We start from the raw sequence: 19,989 nt of genomic DNA on the forward strand, positions 1-19,989 counted from the left end.
CCTCCTTGACTCCATGTAGTCTGAGATTCCACCTCCTGGAATATCTTTCCAACTCAGATATTCTCTGTTGGCAGTTGTCCACTCGACCTTCCTTTTTAGTTATTTTTTTTTTTAGGTCACAAACTTTCCCCTTCATATCTTTCATTTCCGCGCACACAAAATCAATCGTCTTTTTGAGACCCTCAATCTGGAGCGTATTCTCTTTCACCATGTTCGAGTTCTCTCTCACCATGCTCTCAATGTTATCAGACCTGGTGTTTATGAGTGCCGACAGACGAGGAATTATCTGATTTACATCAACTGGGTCAGAGCTGCTGCATTCGTACATCACCTTCTTCGGAGCTGGTGATTTAAGAGGTGTAACAGGGAGAGGTGGGAACTCATCAATTTCTTCTTCGGCTAACGTGAGTGCCACCGTAGTAGGCGTATTTATGGAAGCTATCCATTAGCACGTTGCTGGGCGTAGCACTTTCCTCGTTAGCATTCTCAGGCGCTATCTTAGACTTGGAACTTTCCAGTCCCCTTTTTGCTCCTTTCTGATTCAGCATTCTGCTGCTTCTTGCCCTATGATTGCTGTATCTTCTCTTGTTTAGTGAATTGTTAGTGTTAGCAGCCTAAAGTTGAGGTTTTACCATTGTTCATGAACTTTCTGTGCAGAACACAGTAGAGAGCGTCTACTCACTCCGCCATCTTGGCGCAGCGTCGGAGACGTCTGCTACCCACCAGCTCGATAGCTAGTCGGGAGCTCGAGGGTCACTGAAGCCGCCGAGAATGGCACAACTCCCGGTACATCATTTTCAGATCACCGCAGACTTTTGCTACTCAGGTTAAACGTAATATATAAGTCACTTAGACAACCTAAAAATGTTATTGTTGGGCTTTTTTCAGTGTTTTATTTGTTTGTGAGTCAATCGGTTTGGCTGAGATTAAAGTTATTAGATTAGATAAAATAAAACTTTATTAATCCCCCTGGTGGGTTCCTCCTTGGTTTTTACACAGCTGAATAAACATCAAAAGGAAAACTGATTAAACAGAAGTATGAGACAGTCGAGAATTTACGCCAGCGTCCTGTTATATTTTAGATAGCAAGGAGCAGACGGCCGAGTTTATTAAACTCCACCGAGACAGCGGTGACGCTAATCAGAAGGCTAGACCGTCCAATTTCCCCAGCCGTTTACTTCCGGCCTACCCGACCTTCTGAGGACCTGGCCCACATAGACCGCGAAGACCCTTGAATTTGGACACGACCATGGTGGGTCAGTTTAACTCTAATGCTTAGCCATATTCAGGCTAGGTCCTCAGGAAAAGACACAGGTAAAACAAATGAATTTCTTCCTTTAAAAAAATATTAAATAAGCCACTATCTATAATTTATTGTCTGACTGACACAATTTCCAAAGAAGAGGTGTGACCTATACATTCCTAAGGTGTTGGTGTTGCAACAGTTCATCGCTGTTTTGTAGACTGCATTTGTTCTTAAAGAACTATGGTGAAAGAACTATGCTATTTGTATGATGCCCCTCTCCCTCGATCACATTTGCACTACAAAGCTTGTTCAACATGTTTCAAACCAAATTTTCCCTTAACCTGAAGGCGTGATGGAGAGGCATTTGCTGAAAACTCTGGTTTGACAAACTCACCTGCAAATATCAAATCGAATTACACTTCTCTTCTAAAATGTTTTCTCTCAAAAGCAGAATTTAAAAGAGGAACTGGAGATGATGAAAGTTCAACAAAAGATTCACAGTTTTTTTAGATGAGGAATTGTTGCTATGTTTTTTGAAGGTAATGCTAAAGCTGCAGCCAGCTTAATGACTCAATAAGTAAGCTGCGAGGTAAGTTGTTGTTATGATGGAGAAAATACATAAATAGCATGTTAAGCCGGACCAATATTCTTGAACTCTTGTTCTTGTTTCTTTGTTTGTTTATTCTTATTTTGAACTCTTCGGCAGAACTGTAATTTGAAAGTATGAGAAAGCATTTACATATGAATACATCACCACTTTTAAAACAAATTGTTCTAACAAAGTAGTAAAAGCACTTTTAGAATGGAATTAGAATGGAATGGAATCAGAATTTAGAATGGAATCAGTAGGAAGTACTTTAATATAAAGTACTTCCTACTGATACACGTCATGTTTCAATTATGAGATATTCTAATTTCATATTCAATCATTTTGATTTAATGAGTTTGCAATCACTTGGAAAAGTATCAGGAAATTTAGCTGTGATTCTGAGCTACAGTATATCACTATAAAGTTGTCGTGTCGTGTGGTAAATAACTCGAGAGGCTCACACTCTGTAAAGATGTCCCTTTACTTTGATCATACATCTCTTTCATTTCTTACAACTTCTTCTCACCATACTAGAATTCTGTATGTGGTCTGTCATTATATCTTTGAGTCACTCTTGAGAAACAAAAAGAAGGGAGAGGCAATGTTATATTAAGCCAAGAAATGTGGCTTGACAAACTTGTGAATCCTGTGATGTGACATTCTAGAGGTGCCACAACCTCATCAATCATTTCTCACTTACGTCATTAGCCCTAATTCTGCTGAAATATATAAGGATGAAAGGTGTTTTGACAGGAACATAAGGTGAAAGATTTACCAAAGCAAAGAGGTGAACTGCACCATTTTAAAATAAAAAAATTGAAGACATCTACAGATTAAAAAAAAAACAGGAATTAAAACATTTCCATTTGATTCCAGTTTTGGTAAGTACAATGGAACATATTTTCTGTACTGTAAATCTGATTTTTTTTGTATTATGACTTATAAAACTAATGATGTTTGTACCAATATGATATTTTAAATAGTAATGATTTATCATTTCATTTTAAAGCATAATAATATTAATTACACTTAAAATTCCACTTACTAATTCTTTTAACTTAGTAACATAATGGCAGATTTTGTGTGTGCGTGTTTGTGTATGTGTTGTAGATAGGGATGGGAATTGATAAGAATTTAGGAATTCCAATATTGATATCACTTCTTGAGCTTATTGTAATGTAAGTCTAAAAGGAACCTATAAGCAGAATAAATAGGCAAGCAATTCCAAGGAACTGAATTACTGGAAACCAGTTTGCTGCAAGAACCAGTCCTTCATCCCTAGTTGTGGAGATGAGGAACCAAGTGCACACTCACAGCCAGGCAGCATTGAGCAACAAATGAGCTGTTGATTAGGTTTATTGTGATACAGCCAAAATGGCAAAAATGCTATAATCCAGATGGAGTGACAACTAAAGGGGGAAGACAGACACACAAATTCAGTTAATACAGACCTTCCCAAAGTGTGGGGCCCGCCCCCTAGGGGGGGTGCAGAGCCATGGCAGGGGGAGGGGGGCGCAGTAAGAAAAGGAAAAAAACAAAACGCTTGGACACTGCTAGCACGGGGTGCCCACAGAAACGCAAAGCAGGAGATGAAGCATCGCTGAATATGTTTCCAAACCAACTTAATTCTAAGCCAAAGACTAGAAAATATGGTGAAGCATATCTTCCCTTTGGTTTCACCTGCACAAGTGCCGAGGTAGGTCTCCCCTGCAGAATTGGTTTTCCCTTTGTTGGGAGCAGCACTGGGCTGTTCAAATCACGGACAAACAGTATCCCACATTCTTGATTTTTAGTTCACAAACACTTGCTGTAATGACTAACTACTCCTGACATTTTGGAGATGTTAGCTCTTTATACAATAGAGTTACAAATAATATCAGGCTGATCCTGCCACGATTTGTTCCCCCTGTCTAAATCACAGACAAACAGTATCCCACAGTTGTTTATGTTTTTAAACCCATTTTGCACAGAGAGGCATTTTTTGAAAGATTTATTGAAAAAATCTCAGTTTTCGGTGATTCGAAACGCCGTTTACGTGTGGATGAAACAGCTGCGTTTTCAAAAATACCTGTGTAGGTGCAGACATAGCGTAAAACAGTTAGTAGTTTATTTTATTACTACCTGTTATTTATTGCAGGTTACTTGTATTTGCTTAATTGTTTACTAAATGTTTGAGGTGTGAAATAAACCGCAATGGAGCAAAATATGAGTGTGTGTGGTTGGAGGATGTGTTAGTGTGTGTGCGTGTGCGCGGGGGAAGGAGGGGGGGCACAAATGTTTTTCGTGTAAAACAAAGGGGGGCCCAGCAAAAAAAGTTTGGGAACCACTGAGTTAATACAACAGACATGACACAAGAAGCAGGGGAACACTCAGGGAAGAATTCGACTCTAAAGAGAGAACAAGGTTACATATTCTAAGAGAATGAATACATGAACTAATATAAAGTTACAAAACCCTGGGCCCTCATATAAGAATTAAATAAACAACACAAGTCCAGAAACTCAAGTGCAGAGTAAAAAGAACCAGACCATAAAACAAACCTTGACATATGTTTCTTTTACAGATTTAACTGGTTGAACAATGGGTGTTGCATTGATGATATCAGTTTCCTTGCTTCTAGCAGGTAAGCTAAGCGATGCTAAACTTACTGTTGATGCAAAATCAATAAATTGTTGTAGCACTGGAAAGTATAACCTCAAGAATAATTGCTATAGAGAATATGCAGACTGTATTAAAGTTGTGTGTCATAGTAGTTTAATGGTTAAGCATTTCTTTATTTTGAGTGCAGTAACTAAATCTAGTTGAGTTTTTTTAATACCTACAAGTTGTGGGTTCAGTGAACACTCTGAGTGCATGTCTGGCAAATGTATTTCTTAAAAGAACCCCACAATTTCTCTCTGATTCTTCCCCTCTTGACTCAGCATTTGGTTTTCCTCACAGCATATGGAATAGCACACTTGCATCATTCCATTTAAAATCATTCAGTTCTGAAAAAGGTCCTCAAAACATTAAGGCACATGATTGAGGCTAGATTTGTGACACTTTTAGCAATATCATTAAAAAATGACGGTATTACAAAAATATTCACACAGAAGGAATAACAGGTAAAGGTTGCCATATATCAAAATATGGCTAACGGTGATACCTTTATTTGCCATAATTAATTTTGGCAAAACATTTATACAGCATGGTAATAAGTTTACCTAGGCTGCACCATTAAAGTTTCACTACTTGAGCTATGTCATATCTCATGACATTGCTTGTTATAGAAAAAATGTGCTAAACAAAAATTATATTTCACTAGCTTGACCCACGTTCTCATTTTAGGCTTGAGAGCGTTTTTAGTAGATAAAGGTGAATGGCTTAAACATGAATTGAGGTGTGGTTTGGGGAAGGGCTTGGAGAAGACTGGTGGCAGCTCCCGGGCCTGGGAAATCCACATGTACTAATGAGAAGTGAAGAAGTGAAAAAGTGAAAGAACTGAAAAAGGGGAAAGAGGGTGGGGCGCAAAAACAAGACCGAACAGCTTGTAGGACAGGGGAATCATATCTACAGATAAGAACGAGAAGGGATGTGTCTGGAGGCGTGGTCCTGCTCCTAAAATTCAGATCATTTAAACTCAAATTAACTTCAGACATTGACACTTGTCGTGAGTAATAAATGTAAAAATTCTAAATGCCTTTCATGTTCCACTATTCTAAACTTTGTTCTTCACCTATGAAACTGAGACAAACTGCTGTGTCCTGTGTATATTAAGGTAATAGTTATAGAATGAAAGTATATTGTTGTACAGTTCATTTAATATACAGAACTAAATTCTTATTCTTTAACATTGCTATTCTATCAGCTTGTCAAGAATGAAAGACAGACACAATCTAGGCACATAAAGGATTCAGCGTCAAATATACACATAATCCATTTTTCAACCACTGAAACGCTTGTGCATTTAATCGCAACATAAGACCGAAGTATCACAAAAAAACAATTCAACAAAAAACAAACTTAACAGGAAAATAAACAAAAAATAGCACCAAAACTGACCAAAAAGCAAGACAAATAGAGGAGTATAAATACTGGTGGATAAGATGATTTCAGAAACACAAAGAATGCAAACAATTAAATAACAAAAACAAATAACAAACAAATCCAATCCATTATCTACTTATTTTAACTTAAAACGTAATAAATCCAAAGCAATTAACTACCCAGGGCAGGGGTCAGCAACCTTTAAGACCCAAAGAGCCATTTGGCCCCGGTTTCCACGCAAAAGAAAACACCGCGAGCCACAAATACTTTCTGACATCTAAAATGAAGATAACACTGTATATATTGTTTTTTACCTTTATGCTTTGTGTGAACAACTAAGGTGTGTTGCTTATAAAATCCATGAAGTGCTACAGAGAAAATTACATTTTATTTATGTAATGAACACATTTCGAACTCTTAAAGAAATATAACAAAAGGAAAGCTGAACTAAAATGATCCATGTAGTAAACAAAAACTGTTGTGAGCCGCCACCCTTATATCTCCTTTGGGCTTTTGGAGACTTGACCTGACTTTAAAAAATAATTGGAAAAAAAAGCACTATGCTGCTAAAAGATGAAAAATAGATATTTGCAAAATTCTGCCTAAATATGTATTTTACCAGGTTAATGTGTGTGGCGGGGCGTGGTCTGCAGCACTGCTGCAGGGGAGGCGGACGCACCTGAGCGGCACCCACAATCACGCCTCGCCGCCTTAACGTCTGTGCCATCTGCTGTTGTGTTGGTATGTGTCGGGCTGTGAGCTGAAAAGCTACAGCCGGCTGTATGCGCACAGCGTCTGCAAATCGGGGCTGTACTTTCATCTTTACGCAGGACTGTAAGCTGCCATCTGTGAGGCGTGAGCGGTGTTTGTTTTTAACATAGTTCACGGTGGAGAATAGCTGCTGACAATGTGGATCCGAAGATTCATAACTGGCCTACCTGGGGTTGAAAGTCTCGATAAATGCACGGCATTTCGGCAGGCATACCGGCTTCCGCGAGTGTGACGCTTATTTTGAGCGATGAAAAAATAATAAAATAGACTTTTATTTTTATATCTCAATGTCACAATAATCTTCCAATTTAGAACTACAAGTTAAAAAAAAGTAACGTAAATTAAATACACTTCAGCTAAATACTTTTATTTTCCCAAACCACGCGGAGCTGCACTATAAGGACTAAAGAGCCGCAGGTTGCCGATCCCTGACCTAGGGGAACAAAAAAAAAAAGGAAAAAAATGACTTATAAGAATAACTCCAGTCAACTACAGCATTATACAGAAACAATCCATATGTCCCAATCAGTGCAACTTGGAAGTCCCGTTGCATTCCAACATACGACTTTGGTTCATATGATCACAAAAGAAATCAAATGCCTCCTAATACTGATAACCTGATTAAAAGAAAGTAGTCAAGAAAATGGAATTTACTGAACATAGAAAGGGAAATATATGTGTGTACAACACACACGAAGAATCTACTTGGAAAAATGTTAAATGAATATATCAAACTTCTGACAAATAGCAAATAATGTTTCGGCAATTGGAGATTCAGGGATGCAAAAATGTGTATCAAAACTACTAAAATAACTATCACATGTTGCAAAACCAAAACAGCTGCACCAACAACGATGACGACAGATCCAACAACCACAACAGCCACACCAACATCCACGTCTGCATCTCCAACAACCACAACAGCTGATACAACCAACACTGCAGGTACAACAACCACAACTGCAGCTCCAACAACCACAACAGCAGCACCAACAACAACCACTACCGCACCAAAAACCATCACTGCAGATCCAACAACCACAAAAACCACACAACCAACAAGAACAGTTGTGCTAACAACCACGACAGAAGCAACAACTACAACAGTTGCTCGAACAACCACGACTGATTCTCCAACAACCACAACGGCAGCACCATCAACCACAACAGCCGAGGCAACAACCAAGTCTGCAGCTCCAACAACCACAACAGCCGCAAAAACAACCACGACTGCAGCTCCAAAAACCACAACTGCAGCACCATCAACCACAACAGCCGAGGCAACAACCAAGTCTGCAGCTCCAAGAACCACAACAGCCGTACCAACAACCACAACTGCAGCTCCAAAAACCACAACTGCAGCACCATCAACCACAACAGCCGAGGCAACAACCAAGTCTGCAGCTCCAACAACCACAACAGCCGCAACAACAACCACGACTGCAGCTCCAACAACCACAACACCCGCTCCAACAACCACAACTGCAGCTCCAACAACCACAACAGCCGTACCAACAACCACAACTGCAGCTCCAAAAACCACAACTGCAGCACCATCAACCACAACAGCCGAGGCAAAAACCAAGTCTGCAGCTCCAACAACCACAACAGCCGCAACAACAACCACGACTGCAGCTCCAACAACCACAACCGCAGCTCCAACAACCACAACAGCCGCACCAACAACCACGACTGCAACTCCAAAATCAACAACAGCCGCACCAACAACCACGACTGCAGCTCCAACAACCACAACACCCACTCCAACAACCACGACGGGAGCTCCAACAACCACAATAGCCAAGGCAACAACCACAAGTGCCGCTCCAACAACCACAACCGCCGCACCAACAACCACGACTGAAGCTCCAACAACCACAAGAACTGCACAAACAACCATGAGTGCAGCTCCAACAACCACGACAGCCGTACCAACAACCACGACTGCAGCGCCAATAACCAAAACAGCCGCACCAACAACCACCACTGCAGCTCCAACCACCACTACAGCCACTCCTACAACCACGACTGCAGCTCCAACAACCACGACTGCATCTCCAACAACCACAATACCCGCTCCAACAACTACTGCTCCAACATCAACAACCACCGCACCAACAACCACGACTGCAGCTCCAACAACTACGTCTGCAGCTCCAACAACCACAACAGCCACACCAACAACCACGACGACAGCTCAAACAACCATGACGGCAGCTCCAACAACCGTGACTGCAGCTCCAACAACCACGACTGCAGCTCCAACAACCACGACTGCAGCTCCAACGACCACAACTGCAGCTCCAATATCAACAACCGCCGCACCAACAATCACGACTGCAGTTCCAACAACCACAACTCCCGCCCAAACAACCACGACACCAGCTTCAACAACCACAAATGCCGCACCAACAACCACGACGGCAGATCCAAAAACCACAAATGCCGCACCAACAACCACAACTGCCGCTCCAACAACCACAACACCCGCTCCAACAACCACGACTGCAGCTCCAACAACCACAACTCCCGCTCCAACAACCACGACACCAGCTTCAACAACCACAAATGCCGCACCAACAACCACGATGCCAGCTCCAAAAACCACAAATGCTGCACCAACAACCACAACACCTGCTCCAACAACCACAACTGCAGCTCCAACAACCACAACAGCCGCACCAACAACCACGACGGCATCTCCAACAACAGCGACTGCAGCTCCAACAACCACAAATGAGGCTCCAACAACCACGACTGCAGCTCCAACAACCACAACTGCAGCTCCAATATCAACAAGCGCCGCACCAACAACCACGACTGCAGCTCCAACAACCACAACTCCCGCTCCAACAACCACAACACCAGCTTCAACAACCACAAATGCCGCACCAACAACCACGACGGCAGATCCAAAAACCACAAATGCCGCACCAACAACCACAACTGCCGCTCCAACAACCACAACACCCGCTCCAACAACCACGACTGCAGCTCCAACAACCACAACACCCGCTCCAACAACCACAACACCCGCTCCAACAACCACGACTGCAGCTCCAACAACCACGACGGCCGCACCACCTACCACGACTGAAGCTCCAACAACCACAACGGCCGCTCCAACAACCACAACACCCGCTCCAACAACCACAACTGCAGCTCCAACAACCACTACAACAGCCGTACCAACAGCCACGACTGCAGCTCCAACAACCACGACAGCTGCACCAACTAATACGATTGCAGCTCCAACAACCACAACTGCAGCTCCAACAACCACAACAGCCGCAACAACAACCACAGCTGCAGCTCCAACAACCACAACACCCGCTGCAAGAACCACGACCGCATCTCCTACAACCACAACAGCGGCATCAACAACCACGACTGCAGCTCCAACAACCACAACCGCCGCACCAACAACCACGACTGCAGCTCCAACAACCACAACTCCCGCACCAACAACCACGACACCAGCTTCAACAACCACAAATGCCGCACCAACAACCACGACGCCAGCTCCAAAAACCACAAATGCTGCACCAACAACCACAACACCCGCTCCAACAACCACAATGCCAGCTCCAAAAACCACAAATGCTGCACCAACAACCACAACACCCGCTCCAACAACCACGACTGCAGCTCCAACAACCACGACGGCCGCACCACCTACCACGACTGCAGCTCCAACAACCACAGCAGCCGCACCAACAACCACGACTGTAGCTCCAACAATCACAACAGCCGTTCCAACAACCACAACACCCGCTCCAACAACCACAACGGCAGCTCCAACAACCACAACAGGCGCACCAACAACCACGACTGCAGCTCCAACAACCACAACAGCCGCACCAACCACCACAGCTAGATATGTTGTTTTCCGATCCACAGGAAGCCAATTTACAGTGGACCTGTTGAATTCGGCGTCTGAAGCTTTTAAAAATCGAGCTACATCAATCAAGAAAGAGGTAATTTTTCACTGTTGTCTAATGCAACGCTGCGTGCCTTCTTTGTGGAAGGCAAAATCAAGGTTGTTTCTTAGGAATACCCATTAAAACACAAAATACTTTTTAAAACAACCAAAAACAAGTCAACTAGATAACCTTTGCTTCCAACCCTTTAAAACTTTAAAACACTTTTTACTAAGCTTTATACATCAAGTTTTTTTAAGCTTATATTTCTGGAGTCTTTTTTTAAAGACTCTTTATATTTGAATAAGGATTTTCAGTGATGAAGTTTAAGAAACACAAATACAGATTCTCTTTCACTCAACTGTCTACTGTCTTTTGCATCGCAAACTCATGCATTGAACCTGACTTTATTGCATTTATTCCACATTAAACACACTACATTTCTCGCCATGAGTGAGGAAGAAACACTTCAAAACTGCGTTTAGTATTTTAAGTACTATAATTTAAAAGGCTTTGAATCTCTGACACAAAAAAATCCACATGCATGGTTTATACAAAAGGGTAGCACAGTGGATTGTTGGTAAGCGCTGTTTCTTCCTGGCAAAAAAAGTTGGACTCTGGGATCTTTTTGTGTGGAAATTCCATGTTCTCTTTATTTAAACATGGGTTCTCTAAAAGGACTCTGGCATACTACAGTCTAAAGACATGTTAGGGAGATTACTTGGTAATTCTAAATTGCCCATACCATTGTATCTTGAAAGGTTTCAAAGCTTTCATATTTTGTCATTTTACAGCCTCATTTCAAAATGGATTATATATCATTTTCACCTCAAAGTTCTACGAACAATACCTCATTATGACAAAAGTATTCACAGTCTTTCGCAGGTGTCTATTTGGGTGTAAATGGTAGTCTTCCTTTCTGTGATAGCCATGTGACAAGCTGGCAGGTGGCTAACACAGATGTGATTGTTGTTGGGTATACCTTGCCACTCAAGCTATTGTAGCTGGAAAAAGTGTATGGATGGTTTCTGGAAATTCTGATCAAGTATTCAAGATTGAATTCAAAGTATAACATGCAGTGAAATGTAACCTCGACTTTTGCAAAAGCGGGAGGCGAGGAAGAACATTATATATTATATACATTAGGTGAATGTGCAGTAGTAGCATTGTATGCAGCAAGCAGGTGAATTCTGTAAATTAAGTGAATTAAATAAGAATACACAATGTGAACATATTTAAAATTAAAAAAGAATTTGAAATGTACATTGGGCCGGTGTAGAAGCTTCTCTTGAGTCTCTCTGTCCTTCCCCGGATGATGCGGAACCTTCTGACAGATTTCAGAAGTTGCAACAGTTTGTTGCCAGGATGGGATGGGTCCTTCAGTATCTGCACTGCTTTTGTCCGGCGTCTCCTGGTGTAGGTGTCCTAAAGTGGAGGGAGAGATCCTGCAGCAGCATTCTGCTGTACGGATCACTCTCTGAAGAGCTTTTTGGTCTGCACCCTTTCCACTGGAGCTCCACTGATGATAATGGCTTGTAGTCTGTGCTGACTCCTTCCGAAGTCCATCACCAGCTCCTTGGTCTTGCCAACGTTCAGCTGGAGATGGTTATCCTGGCACCATGATGCCAGATTCTTCACTTCATCCATGTAGGCCGCCACATCATTGTTGGAGATGGCGCCCAACTCCACTGTGTCGTCAGCAAACTTCACAATGGTGTTGGAGCCATGGGTGGCCACACAGTCTGAAGTATAGAGGGAGTAGAGCAGTGGCGAGAGGACACATTGCTGTGGTACTCCTGTGTTTATGGTGATGTTGTTAGAGACACATCTGCCCACCCTCACCACCTGAGTTCTGCCAGTGAGGATGTCCAACACCCATCCACACAGACAGCTGTTGAGTCCTAGATCCCTCAGCTTTGTGAACAGTCTGCTGGGCACTATTTTGTTAAACACTGAACTGTAATCAACAAACAGCATTCTCACATAGTTACCCTGTTTCTTGTCCACGTGGCTGAGGGTAGTGTGCAGGATTTGGGCAATGGCATCCTCTGTGGATTTGTTGGGTTGGTAGGCGAACTGAAGTGGATCTGTGATGTCTGGGATGGAGAGGAGATTATGTTCTTCAGCAGCCTCTCGAACACCTTTATTACTAATGAGGTCAGTGCAACTGGTCGGTAATCGTTCAGGGATAAGCGTTTGCAGTTCTTGGGCACAGGGATGATGGTGGATCTTTTGAAGCATGTGGGGACCACAGACTTTGCCAGGGACTCGTTGAAGATGGAAGTGAACACACGTGCTAGCTGGTTAGCACAGCAGCGCAGCAGGCGGCCAGTGATGATGTCTGGCCCCGCCGCTTTCCTTGTGTTCAGTCTCCTCAATGCCGCTCCGAAGTCGTGCTCTGCGATGCAGATCACCGATCTCTCGCTGACGACGTCACTGTCCGCGTTTGTCTGGGGGTAGTTAGCATTAGCCACTTGGCTGACCTCGTTAAGGGCGTAGAACTGGTTCAGCTCGTGAGTGCAGAGTAGGCGTTGATCGGCGCAGTGTCCCTGGCTTTGTAGTTCGTAATGGTGCGTAGTCCGTGCCACATACTCCGTGTGTCGCCCTGGTGGAAGCGAGACTCCACGCCCTCCCAGTACTGGCGTTTGGCATCTCTCACCGTATGAGGCTGCTTTGTAGGCGCTCATATCGCCAGTGGTGAGACCCGCGTTGTAGGTGGCGGTCCTGGCGTTCACTGCAGTGCGGATCGATCTGTCCACCCACGGTTTCTGGTTCGGGAATGTGGTGACTCTCGCAGTGGGGATAATCTCGTCCGCTAGAATGTTGACGAAGCATACTGCTACTTCCATAAACTCGTTCATGTCGACTGCGCATACTCTGAACATGTCCCAGTCTACGTCGTTGAGTGCATCCTGTAGCGTAGCTTCTGATTGGGCAGACCAACATTTCACCTCCCTCATGGTTACTTCATCCATCCGTATGTTTTGTTTATACTGGAGAATGAGGAAGATGGTGTTGTGGTCAGACTTCCCAAAAGCCAAATGTGAGACAGCTTTGTAGCCCTACTTGTATGGCGTGTAGCAGTGGTGCAAAATTCGATCCGCCCTCGTCGGACATGAGACATGCTGGTAGAAGTTCAGCATGACTTGTCCGAGATTCGCTTTATTAAAGTCTCCTACTACAATGAGGGCTGCGCCCGGGTCCTTGTTTTGAAACGAACTCAGCACATCATGTAGTTCGGACAAAGCCATACCAATGCCCGCTTGGGGTGGGATGTAGACCACCATGGCGGTGACCGAGGTGAACTCACGGGGCAGAAAGAAAGGGCGGCACTTAATGCTCAGGATTTCCAGCAGCCGCTGGCGAGCAGCAAGCAGCCGCTGGAGAGAGTAGAAATGCTCCTGGCATCACAACACTTTTTGTTTACCATGAAACACACTCCTTCACCTTTGGTTTTGTTTGACTCTGCCGTTCTGTCCACGCGGAGCACAAAGAATGAATCCGACGGAGTTATGGCCTGGTCCGGCACGGTGGGGGTCAGCCATGTCTCTGTGAGCGCAGAATGTTGCAGTCCCTTATGTCATGTTGGAAGGTGACTCTTGCTCTGAGGTCATCGAGCTTGTTCTCCAGCGATTGCACGTTGGCCAGTAGGATACTGGGCAGTGGTGCGGGATGCACCTGCTGTCTTAGTCTGTTCCGAACGCTAGCGTGTTTTCCCCCGGCGCTTCTTTGTTCTACACCTCGGGTGAGCGGCTCGTCCTTTGTTGTTGACTGCGCCGCGTAGTATCTCAGGCGGCCAGGATGGGTCGAGTTTAAAAGTGTCCAAGATTAAATGTGCAAACTTTGTCACCGATGTTTACAAGTGATCTTCTGTCGTTGACTATAAAACTAGAGGATTTGGGGATGTAAACCAGAGCAAAAAATAAGTAAACAACTAAAAAGGTGCATAGTCTGAGCGGAGCGGTCAGGAAGGCATCTGGACGTGGCCGTGCCATCTTTGATCAAAATTATTGACAAAATATTGTTCTTTTTCATATGTGTTATAGACAGTGTTGTTGTTAATGTATGTTTGGGGGCGTTGCACCCAGAACCTTCAGAGGTTTTTTAGGGTTCTCCCTACCAGAATGTTATGTGTGGGACAGTTTTCCTGTATGTGAGCGACTAGCTGTGGTTGTTTCAAAAAGTGGTCAGTAAACATCCTAAAACTGGCACTTGAGTTTCCAAGAATTTTAATCCTGAGGTTATCACACCTTTTTGGTGACGAGGATAAAAGCCGAACGCGGACAGTTTTGAGTTTTTGCTACAGATTTTGCAGTTGGACTACCGCTTCGCATCTATGGCTACGATCAGATCGCTCACGGAGTTTGCCGAGGGAGACAGCGACTGGATTGAATATGTCGAGAGACTGGAACACTTCTTCTTGGCAAACGACATTTCGGATGAAGGAAAAAAAAGGTCAGTTCTTCTCAGTGCGTGTGGAGCGAGGACCTACAAGTTGATACGTAACCTGATGACGCCTCGGAAACCCGGGGACTTCAGTTTCAAAGAACTGGTGACGTTGGTGCAAAATCATCACTGCCTGAAACCCTCCGTGATTGTTCAGCGGTTCAAATTCCACACTCATTCACGCAAGCCCGGAGTTTTGGTGGCTGTGTATGTGACATAGCTGAAACAGCTATCGGAGCACTATTTGATTTTCCTTTGCCTCACTATAACAATGACTCTCACCATCAGCAAGAGACTTAATATTTACATTAAACACAACTGAATTGAGCTCCTTGACACAGGGCTCCAAAAAACACTTAGTTTCTCAAGTGGCTCATTTAACAAAGGAAAAAAATAAATTATATTGCTGATCTTAAAGGACAGGTTAAGCCATGAGGCATCACGAGGATAAAAATTCATATCGCAAGTCCTGTCTTTGGACTGAACCATCAAAACTACTCACTATAGAGGGAAAGTTCTTGGATTTGCTCTTTTAATCCGTCTCCTTTTTAGATATTTTGCTGCACAATTTGTCACTTATACAAACAGATAAACATTGTTTTAAGAAAATCACTTTGTGACTGCAGATTGAACCTGCTTACAAAAGGGAATTTGCTTCTTCGTTTCGCTACTTGGCCGTTGTCAACTTCAGGTAATTTCATTATTTTGACATTTGATGTTAAGAGCACTGACCTAAAGCCCTAAATATTCAAAAACTATAATTTTTGTTTCATTTAAAGTCCAGGATCAGTCATCAACACCATGGAGCTTCAATTTGAGTCATCGGTTCCAAATGACAATGACATTAGCAATGTTTTGATCACTCAAGCCTCAAATGTGACAGGTTTTGACATTGACACAACCTCCATCACTGTCAGTGAAACTGATCCAACTACTACAACTACAGCTCCAACTACTACAACTACAGCAACAACAACCACAAAAGAACCAACAACAACCATGACTGCAGCTCCAACAACCACAACAGCCACACCAACAACCACGACTGCAGCGCCAACAACCACAACAAGCGCACCAACAACCACGACTGCAGCTCCAACAACCACAACAGCCGCACCAACAACCACAACTGCAGCTCCAACACCCACAACACCCGCTCCAACAACCACAACAGCCGCACCAACAACCACGACTGCAGCGCCAACAACCGCAACACCCACTCCAACAACCACAACAGCAGCACAAACAACCACAACTGCAGCGCCAACAACCACAACAAGCGCACCAACAACCACGAATGCAGCTCCAACAACCACAACAGCAGCACCAACAACCACAACTGCAGCTCCAACAACCACAACACCCGCTCCAACAACCACAGCTGAAGCTCCAATAACCACAACACCCGCTCCAACAACCACAACAGCCGCACAAACAACCACGACTGCAGCGCCAACAACCGCAACAAGCGCACCAACAACCACGACTGCAGCTTCAACAACCACAACTGCAGCTCCAACAACCACGACTGCAGCTCGAACAACCACAACAAGCGCACCAACAATCACAACTGCAGCTCCAACAACCACGACTGCAGCTCCAACAACCACAACAGCCGCACCAACAACCATGACTGCAGCTCCAATGACCACAACATCCGCACCAACATCCACAACAGCCGCATCAACAACCACAACAGTCGCACCAACAACCACGACTGCAGCTCCAACAACCACAACAGTTGCACCAACAACCACGATTGCAGCTCCAACAACCACAACAAGCGCACCAACAATCATAACTGCAGCTCCAACAACCACGACTGCAGCTCCAACGACCACAACATCCGCACCAACATCCACGACAGCCGCATCAACAACCACAACAGTCACACCAACAACCACGACTGCAGCTCCAACAACCACGACAGTCGCACCAACAACCACGATTGCAGCTCCAACAACCACAACAGCCGCACCAACAACCACGACTGCAGCTCCAACAACCACAACAGCCGCACCAACAACCACTACTGCAGCTCCAACGACCACGACTGCAGCTCCAACAACCACAACAGCAACACCAACAACCCCGACTGCAGCTCCAACAACAACAACAGCCGCTCCAACAACCACAACTGAAGCTCGAACAACCACAACAGCCGCTCCAACAACCACAACTTCAGCTCCAACAACCACAACAGCGGCACCAACAACCCCAACTGCAGCTCCAACAACTACAACTGCAGCTCCAACGACCACGACTGCAGCTCCAACAACCACAACAGCAACACCAACAACCCCGACTGCAGCTCCAACAACAACAACAGCCGCTCCAACAACCACAACTGAAGCTCGAACAACCACAACAGCCGCTCCAACAACCACAACTTCAGCTCCAACAACCACAACAGCGGCACCAACAACCCCAACTGCAGCTCCAACAACTACAACTGCAGCTCCAACAACCACGACTTCAGCTCCAACAACCACAACACCCGCTCCAAAAACCACGACTGCAGCTCCAACAACCACGACTGCAGCTCCAACGACCACAACAGCCGCACCAACAACCACGACTGCAACTCCAAAATCAACAACAGCCGCACCAACAACCACGACTGCAGCTCCAACAACCACAACACCCACTCCAACAACCACGACGGGAGCTCCAACAACCACAATAGCCAAGGCAACAACCACAAGTGCCGCTCCAACAACCACAACCGCCGCACCAACAACCACGACTGAAGCTCCAACAACCACAAGAACTGCACAAACAACCATGAGTGCAGCTCCAACAACCACGACAGCCGTACCAACAACCACGACTGCAGCGCCAATAACCAAAACAGCCGCACCAACAACCACCACTGCAGCTCCAACCACCACTACAGCCACTCCTACAACCACGACTGCAGCTCCAACAACCACGACTGCATCTCCAACAACCACAATACCCGCTCCAACAACTACTGCTCCAACATCAACAACCACCGCACCAACAACCACGACTGCAGCTCCAACAACTACGTCTGCAGCTCCAACAACCACAACAGCCACACCAACAACCACGACGACAGCTCAAACAACCATGACGGCAGCTCCAACAACCGTGACTGCAGCTCCAACAACCACGACTGCAGCTCCAACAACCACGACTGCAGCTCCAACGACCACAACTGCAGCTCCAATATCAACAACCGCCGCACCAACAATCACGACTGCAGTTCCAACAACCACAACTCCCGCCCAAACAACCACGACACCAGCTTCAACAACCACAAATGCCGCACCAACAACCACGACGGCAGATCCAAAAACCACAAATGCCGCACCAACAACCACAACTGCCGCTCCAACAACCACAACACCCGCTCCAACAACCACGACTGCAGCTCCAACAACCACAACTCCCGCTCCAACAACCACGACACCAGCTTCAACAACCACAAATGCCGCACCAACAACCACGATGCCAGCTCCAAAAACCACAAATGCTGCACCAACAACCACAACACCTGCTCCAACAACCACAACTGCAGCTCCAACAACCACAACAGCCGCACCAACAACCACGACGGCATCTCCAACAACAGCGACTGCAGCTCCAACAACCACAAATGAGGCTCCAACAACCACGACTGCAGCTCCAACAACCACAACTGCAGCTCCAATATCAACAAGCGCCGCACCAACAACCACGACTGCAGCTCCAACAACCACAACTCCCGCTCCAACAACCACAACACCAGCTTCAACAACCACAAATGCCGCACCAACAACCACGACGGCAGATCCAAAAACCACAAATGCCGCACCAACAACCACAACTGCCGCTCCAACAACCACAACACCCGCTCCAACAACCACGACTGCAGCTCCAACAACCACAACACCCGCTCCAACAACCACAACACCCGCTCCAACAACCACGACTGCAGCTCCAACAACCACGACGGCCGCACCACCTACCACGACTGAAGCTCCAACAACCACAACGGCCGCTCCAACAACCACAACACCCGCTCCAACAACCACAACTGCAGCTCCAACAACCACTACAACAGCCGTACCAACAGCCACGACTTCAGCTCCAACAACCACAACACCCGCTCCAAAAACCACGACTGCAGCTCCAACAACCACGACTGCAGCTCCAACGACCACAACAGCCGCACCAACAACCACGACTGCAACTCCAAAATCAACAACAGCCGCACCAACAACCACGACTGCAGCTCCAACAACCACAACACCCACTCCAACAACCACGACGGGAGCTCCAACAACCACAATAGCCAAGGCAACAACCACAAGTGCCGCTCCAACAACCACAACCGCCGCACCAACAACCACGACTGAAGCTCCAACAACCACAAGAACTGCACAAACAACCATGAGTGCAGCTCCAACAACCACGACAGCCGTACCAACAACCACGACTGCAGCGCCAATAACCAAAACAGCCGCACCAACAACCACCACTGCAGCTCCAACCACCACTACAGCCACTCCTACAACCACGACTGCAGCTCCAACAACCACGACTGCATCTCCAACAACCACAATACCCGCTCCAACAACTACTGCTCCAACATCAACAACCACCGCACCAACAACCACGACTGCAGCTCCAACAACTACGTCTGCAGCTCCAACAACCACAACAGCCACACCAACAACCACGACGACAGCTCAAACAACCATGACGGCAGCTCCAACAACCGTGACTGCAGCTCCAACAACCACGACTGCAGCTCCAACAACCACGACTGCAGCTCCAACGACCACAACTGCAGCTCCAATATCAACAACCGCCGCACCAACAATCACGACTGCAGTTCCAACAACCACAACTCCCGCCCAAACAACCACGACACCAGCTTCAACAACCACAAATGCCGCACCAACAACCACGACGGCAGATCCAAAAACCACAAATGCCGCACCAACAACCACAACTGCCGCTCCAACAACCACAACACCCGC

General features: G+C 45.5%; 3 protein-coding genes across 3 annotated transcripts in view; all 3 read left to right on the top strand.

The window, feature by feature from the left end:
* The window catches only part of LOC146521839 (uncharacterized), a 121,997-nt gene that overhangs the window by 39,935 nt on the left and 62,073 nt on the right, over window positions 1–19,989 (top strand). The window lies entirely within an intron of this gene.
* The window catches only part of LOC146521842 (uncharacterized), a 38,301-nt gene continuing 20,371 nt past the window's right edge, over window positions 2,060–19,989 (top strand). The window contains exons 1-2 of the mRNA XM_085154107.1: window positions 2,060–2,091; window positions 4,399–4,458. Coding sequence (XP_085010233.1) covers window positions 2,060–2,091; window positions 4,399–4,458 — 92 coding nt within the window. The remainder of the gene's footprint in view (window positions 2,092–4,398; window positions 4,459–19,989) is intronic.
* On the top strand, window positions 7,487–19,709 carry LOC146521843 (uncharacterized). Its single transcript, XM_085147451.1, has 5 exons — window positions 7,487–7,577; window positions 9,690–10,609; window positions 15,625–15,689; window positions 15,778–19,069; window positions 19,671–19,709. The coding sequence occupies exons 1-5, from the start codon at window positions 7,487–7,489 to the stop codon at window positions 19,707–19,709; spliced, it is 4,407 nt and encodes a 1,468-aa protein (XP_085003577.1).

Source organism: Neolamprologus multifasciatus, chromosome 3, assembly GCF_963576455.1.
Source record: "Neolamprologus multifasciatus chromosome 3, fNeoMul1.2, whole genome shotgun sequence".
Lineage (NCBI taxonomy): Eukaryota > Metazoa > Chordata > Actinopteri > Cichliformes > Cichlidae > Neolamprologus > Neolamprologus multifasciatus.